The 6812-nt window shown below is 28.9% G+C and overlaps 1 protein-coding gene across 1 annotated transcript; it reads left to right on the top strand.

The window, feature by feature from the left end:
• The first annotated feature begins 455 nt into the window (after window positions 1–455).
• Window positions 456–6059, top strand: LOC103482693 (agamous-like MADS-box protein AGL19). Its single transcript, XM_008438969.3, has 8 exons — window positions 456–750; window positions 876–1099; window positions 2597–2678; window positions 3897–3961; window positions 4258–4357; window positions 4502–4543; window positions 4730–4771; window positions 5559–6059. Exons 2-8 carry the CDS (start codon window positions 918–920, stop codon window positions 5715–5717), a joined length of 672 nt encoding a protein of 223 aa, XP_008437191.1. The 5' UTR covers window positions 456–750; window positions 876–917; the 3' UTR covers window positions 5718–6059.
• The last annotated feature ends 753 nt before the right edge of the window (window positions 6060–6812 follow it).

Raw genomic sequence — 6812 nt, 5'->3', positions numbered from 1 at the left:
TCGTACGGAACAATAAACGCATAAAAATTATAATTATAATACGTACGGAGAAAACATTTGTTTAAAACCTTCAAATAAAAACAGCTTTTACGGTATCCGACGAGTGCTCCAAATTTTAGCTGCAACCCGAAAACCTGAATTCCCCAAATTACCCTTTTCCCCCCGTTTACTATACTACGCACCCGTTTAACTGGCAACCGACAAGAATGTTTGCTGTCCTCAGCTCCAAATGCCTCCTTTGCCTCTCCAAGGGTCACCGGCTGCAGTGGTTGTCAGTCACTTTAACAACGTGTCACTAACTCAGCTAGTTGCACACTAGCCCTCGTGCACCGAAATGTGACCGAAATTTCTTTTTTCTTTCTTTTTCTTTCTTTTTTCTCATAATATAAAATAAATTAAAGGGAAAATAAATTAAAATAATAATAATAATGGGTTTCTCAAGTGGTCGCATTTATTCTGTTTGGTTTCTTTTTTTGGGAGGTTCCTATTTTCTTTCTTGAGATTTCCCAAAAAAGAAAGAAAGAGATCAGGTTCTTCATCAAAATTCAATTTCTCTTTCCTTCTAAAATTTCTATCTTTCCATATCCTTTCTTATTTATACTCCATTTCTAGGGTTCTTTCTTTCTAGTAGACTCTCCTCCAGGAAAAAATAAAAAAATCCCCCCCATTTCTAGGTTTTTTTCCCCTCAAGATTTCCCCCCTCCCCCCCATTTTATCTCAAAACAAAAATTTCAAGATTTATTCATATAGGTATGGATTTGATCCACTTTTTAGCAAATGGGTTTTGAGAAAAAGAAAGTTTTGATTTGTGGGTTTTGATTGTTTATGAGATTTATGATGTGTAAAAATCTAATCTTTTCTGTTTTTGAGAGAAGGGTAAGGAGAGATATATAGGTTTGAAGAGCAAAAAAAAAAAAATGGTGAGAGGGAAAACACAAATGAAGAGGATAGAGAATGCTACAAGCAGGCAAGTTACTTTTTCAAAGAGAAGAAATGGGTTACTGAAGAAGGCTTTTGAGCTTTCAGTTCTTTGTGATGCTGAAGTTGCACTTATCATTTTCTCTCCAAGAGGCAAACTTTATGAGTTTTCCAATTGCAGGTATATACAAACTTCTTTTTTTTTTATTTTCCAAAAAAATAAAAACAAAAAAAGAAATCTTCCTATTAAATCTCTCAAATCACTGTCCTTTTGGGGTTATTAATGAAACTTCTGTATATGCTTATTTTCTTTTGGATATTGTCTATTTCCTTTGGTTTTAATTCTTTCTTTTTTTAGCAAAAATAAAAAATAGTACTGTCCTTCCTTCTTAATTCTCTAACCCCAACAGGATTGGATTTGTGGTAATAGTTCAAAGTTGCTTTAATCATATTCTAAATCTTCTATAAAAGATATTCTAGAGTACAATTACTGATTTAGGGCTTATTTTGTTAGGTAGTTTCTGTTTCTTAGCTTGTTGAATAATGGAAGATACCATGTGTTTTACTGAGGTTGTTTTAGAATGTTGTAGAACATAGCTTTTGTTAAAGATAATATTTCATGTTAAACTCGTATCTTACTTTAGTTTAGTCTAATAATAGATGTATATATATGATTTAACATACTAAGGTTAGTAAAATAACAATCATATGAATTTATTAGGCAGAAGATGCTGTAACTACTGATCCATACTTATTGAATAATTTCTTTAAGTAATTAAAATCTTACTGTTGATTTATTATTACCAAACCACATTTTCATTTTTGTTGAATTTATTGTGTCTTTCTAATGAATAACAAAACACAAACCTTGGAGAACCCAAATTAACTTTATGTTTGGTTACCATCATTATATTTGTAAAAACTTCTAAGCCTTTTTCTTTGACTAAAATCAAGGCGTGACTTTGTGAAGACTCATAAGGTTCCCATAATTATTAAGGACTGTTGAATTTCATTCATAGGTTTATTATATCTAGAGAGGAATAGGCTGTTATAGCTTGAATTATACCATCACTAATGAAAAATTAAAATAATATATCTTATAAATTGAAAGTACTACTTAAAAGAAATGACATATTACTTCTCTTTCTCCAAGGTAAAGCTTCAGCCTTTGTAGATAAACAAAAATTTCTTTTTAATAAAGATCTTTTTTTTTTTTTTTTTTTTTTTTTCTAGTTCCTAGTGTTGAGACATGAGAGCATCTAGTTTGAGTCATGTCTCACTAAGTAGGTAGTAATTTAAGGAAATACTAGAGTATCCCAAAATAGGAAGTTATTAGCTTTATTAGGGACATGATTTGGAATATTTAGCTTCAAAATCCAATGGGGGGGAGGGGGCAAAAGAAAAAAGAAAAAAAAAAAAGATAATCTTTTATCGATCTTAGTTAAAATTATTCCTATTTTGGTTAATTATTCCCACGCATGGCCTTGAAGGGCATATCCCAATGTATATGAGAAATCTTGGTCGTTCATTTTGAAACTAACCCTTTGATTAAAGTTTTAAACTTTGTAATAATCAAAGGCTTAAAGTTTATAATTAAGAGGATTTATAACAAGAACTAGATATGTTCCAAGTTATAATGTTGGAGTTGATTTTGTTTGTTTATCTGTTGTTTTTTCAGTATGAACAAGACCATTGATCGATATCAAAACAGAACCAAAGATTTGATGTCGAGTAACAGCACAGCCACTGAAGATGTGCAGGTTAGTTCTCAAACAAAATGATGTTTTGTTGTTGCTTTTTGGGTAGAGAAAGTGTATGAAGAAACATATATCTGGTTTGTGTAAGAAGAAACATATATGTATTTGAGTTTTGAAAAATGTGTTTGTTTTCTCACCATTTCTTTACTATAGTCTTTATATTTTTGGTTCAATTTCAAAAACAAGGAACAAGTTTTAAAATACTTACTTTTTTGGATTTTCAAAACTTGACTTAGATTTTATAACCGTTCATTAAAATAGATATAATAGCTATAAAGAAAGAGTAATATTTATAAATTTACTTTTCAAGAACCAAAACTAGTCCGTTTGATAGTTGTTTAATCTTTTAAGAATACTATGCTTTTCATCTTTACTAAGAAGAAAATAATTTGAATTGATAGCCGAATTTAAAAAAAAACAAGTTTTTAAAATCTACTTTATTTTAGAATTTCGATTTTGAAAATACTTAATAGAAAAATACTTAATAGAATGTAATGGTTATTGGACTTTTCCTCTTCTTTTCTTCTCCTTTTTTCTCTTTTTCTGTCACTCCTACCCGTCTTCTAATTTCCTTCTTAAAAGAAAAAAAGAAGTTAAAAGAGAGGAGGCTGCTACAACGTGGCCGAAAGAGAAACTGCAAAAATATACATACTTTTGACTATGTTATACCCAACAATTGTTAGAGGTCTTTGTAGATTTTTGGCTACAAATCCAAAGATTACTAGAGAACACATTTTCTTTTGCTGTCTCATTCAATAATCTTTCGAAAAAGTACAATTTTGGAGTTTTTTTCTTTCCCTGAAAAGACATATGCTTTCTTAAGAAGTATTCATGTTTCATCTGTTTGATATATTTAGGTTTGGAGGTATAGTTTTTAATTCTTGAATTTCTGTGAGTTTCCTCTTTTTAGAAAGTTAAATTCTAGTTCTTCAGTTTCATATATATCTTATCTCTAGCTTCTATCTCAAAAACGTTGTCATATTCCACAGTATCATGTTCTGTCAAATACAAAATCACGTTTAACTCTAGATAATTCAACATTTAATCACATATTAATAATTAGTACTATTAAACAAAGATGGGTGGTGGTGGTGGTGGTGGTGTGTGTGTGGGGTGGGGGTGGGAGAAGGTCATTTGTTTTTATGTATTTTCCTTTCTGCCATATGTTTATATGTGTGTTTGAATAATCTGAACTGATGAGAATTTGTTTGGGATTGAAAGTTGGAGAAGGAATACGACTCCTTTAGCATGACTAAGAAGTTAGAGCACCTTGAAGTTTGTAAAAGGTTTGAGATTATTCTGATGAATACACACACAAAAGAAAAAGTTTATTTCCTTAATTTTTGTTACATATTAAGGGCATGGTTTGAACTTCAAAATCACTTTCTGTCATGATCAGAGAATCACTTAAAACATGCATTTAATGTTTCAAAATCAGTTAATTCAAATTGATTTTGAATTATTAAAAACAAGTTGGATCAAAATGATTTTTGAACATATAAAAGTGATTTTTCACTAACCCGGTTTAAACCATGCCCTAATTATAAACACATACACTCAGCAATGTTGTGAAATAGTACAGAAAACTATTGGGAGATGGGTTGGATTTGTGTTCCATTGATGAGTTGCAGCAGCTTGAGAGGCAACTTGAAAGAAGCTTAAGCAAAATTAGGTCAAGAAAGGTAAACTTTGTTATTAAATATTCATAAGAACTCAAATAATCATGATAATCCCTCTCTCCTTCTGCCACTTCATAAAAAAGTTTGCCCTTTTTAGTTATGTTTTTATATATCATTATCATATAATATTATTTGTCAAATTCTCAGTATCAAATGCTGAAGGATGAAATTACGAAGCTGAAGGAAGAGGTAATTAATTAATTTTGTTTAACTTACTGAACTTGTATTATTATTGATGATTAAATCTTTCACTAATATTATTTTGTTTGATAAAATTAAATTAAGAAACAATAAGAAAATAATTAACACGTTGTTTTTGTTAGAGGGTGATTGTAATTAATTGCAATTTAATTATATTCTCTTTTGGTATTATAGGAGAAAAAATTGCTGGAAGAAAATGCAGCACTGCAGATTAAGGTAATTAATTATATGCTGTCTCTTATTTTCTTTTCACAATGCCTCTATTTCCTTTATATTATTGAACTCTGAAATGGTCATTTAAACTTAATCACAAACTAATTAGTAGAATAATTAGTTCTTTTAAATTGACAAAAAGAAGAAAAACAAAAAACACCTTGACTTGAAAAACCAGGGGCAATTGTTATTTTCGAGTAAAACCTATAAAGTGTCATTTCTCTCTCTCTCTTTATTTTCTTCCAATATATGAATTGAAATTAGAATCATAATCCAATCGATAACTATTTTGCTTTTTAAAATTAAATTTATAAAAGAATTATTGATTTCTTTATTTTGAAAGTTTTGAAATTTAGGAGGAAAAAATATGAAAAACTTGTTTTTATTTTTAGAATTTGAACCATGAATTCAAATAGAAACTAATGAAAAAAAAATGGTAAGAAAACGAGCACAATTAGTATAGGGTTGATTTGTTTGAATTTTAGAGTTATTGTGTGTCTAATATTTACATAGGTCTTGAAGTTTAAACAAGTTTTTTATGTGGTTTGTAAACTTAATTAATTATCAAACAGTTTATAGAGCTTATGAACCCATTTGACACTTAGCGATGTATTTAACCTCCAACAAAGTTCAAGATTAATCAAACATAACTCTCCAAGTTGAAGACAAATCTTTGAAACTTGAGCTTTTTCAAAGTTGTTCATCTAGCTAATTACAAATGCAAATCCACATGAGTACTACTTAAAACAATAAAATACTTAAGTTTTTCTATCTGGGAATTATTTTTCAGGTTAGAAGTGAATCATCAAAAAAACAAGACAGCAATCAGAGATCAGAATCATCAAACCATGAAGAGATAATGGATGTGGAAACTGAACTATTCATAGGACCACCTGAAAGAAGAAGCAATAATAACAATACGAATAATAATAATAATCCCTTCCTATAGAGACTTAACCAACAAAACACCTCTTAGGTTCCAAAATTTCCCAAGAAAGTAACATTACCAAAAAAAGAAGAAGAAAAAAAGGTGAGTTTAATTTGATTTACATGCAGCATTTATTTTTAACACTAAAAAAAGTGAAACCCAACATAACCCTGCAAAAAAAAAAAAAAAAAAAAAGGATTATGATAAAATGTTTCATTATATATACTTTTTATGAGGAAAAGAAAAGTATATATAATATGAAACTTAAGTAATTAATTTACCTGTATATTTAGGAACAACTGTGTATCTTTGTTTGGATATTGTCTTTTTCATGTTTCTGAGGGCTTTTGCTTTGTGATTTAATGGCTTAACATGTTTGTGTTTCTCTTTTTTATATGGTTACTTTATTTTAAATGAAATGTGGAAATTTGGTGTCTAGATTGTGAAGTTTGAATGGGAATATTTGTCTATTTTTGAAGGCTACAACAATTAGTTTTTAAATGTGTTTTTGATTTGTTAGAGAACAAAAATAGATCAAGAGGGTTGACATTGGTCCCCAAGCTTATTCCCATATTCAAACGGAATGGTTATCTAGTTTTTGAAAATCGAGTTTATAAATATTATTTCTCTTAGATTGATATTTATTTTGTTTTGTTATCTAATTTGTGTAGGTGTGATTTCAAAAAAAACCATAAGACAAATTTTAAAAATAAAAGAAATAGTTTTTTAAAATTTTGTTTACGAACTTAACTAAATGTTTTGGTTCAGAAAGACAACAACTATTGTAGGAAAGTTGCAAGAACATAAAACTTGTAAAATTCGAATTAAAGCTAAGGTTTCGTTTTAACACACAATAACTGTTTGGTCTTTTAAATTTGTGTTGACTGTTTTTTTTTTTATTATTTGTATCTTTCACTGCGTTTGATTTTAAGTCTAAGTTCCAAATTTCATAAACATGTTTTTAAATTCTTTTACTTTTTTACTTTTAAACATGATTTTCATATTTTTGTTGAGCTTTCCGGACCATCAAATATATATATATAGAGAGAGAGAGATTAATAGCTATGAAATCTTCAAATCTTAGATCTAATTTAGTCAAGGTTTAGGGTGTTTGTA

This window comes from Cucumis melo, chromosome 9 (assembly GCF_025177605.1).
Source record: "Cucumis melo cultivar AY chromosome 9, USDA_Cmelo_AY_1.0, whole genome shotgun sequence".
In the NCBI taxonomy this organism is placed as follows: Eukaryota; Viridiplantae; Streptophyta; class Magnoliopsida; order Cucurbitales; family Cucurbitaceae; genus Cucumis; species Cucumis melo.
Note: the sequence above shows the minus strand (reverse complement) of the source record. Positions and strands in the feature narration are given on the sequence as shown.

Coding starts and splice junctions, on each gene's coding strand:
- LOC103482693 (XM_008438969.3), top strand. CDS start 918: ATGGTGAGAGGGAAAACACAAATGAAGAGGATAGAGAATGCTACAAGC. Junction 3,962..4,257: donor CACCTTGAAGTTTGTAAAAG/GTTTGAGATTAT, acceptor GAAATAGTACAG/AAAACTATTGGGAGATGGGT. Junction 4,358..4,501: donor GCAAAATTAGGTCAAGAAAG/GTAAACTTTGTT, acceptor TCAAATTCTCAG/TATCAAATGCTGAAGGATGA.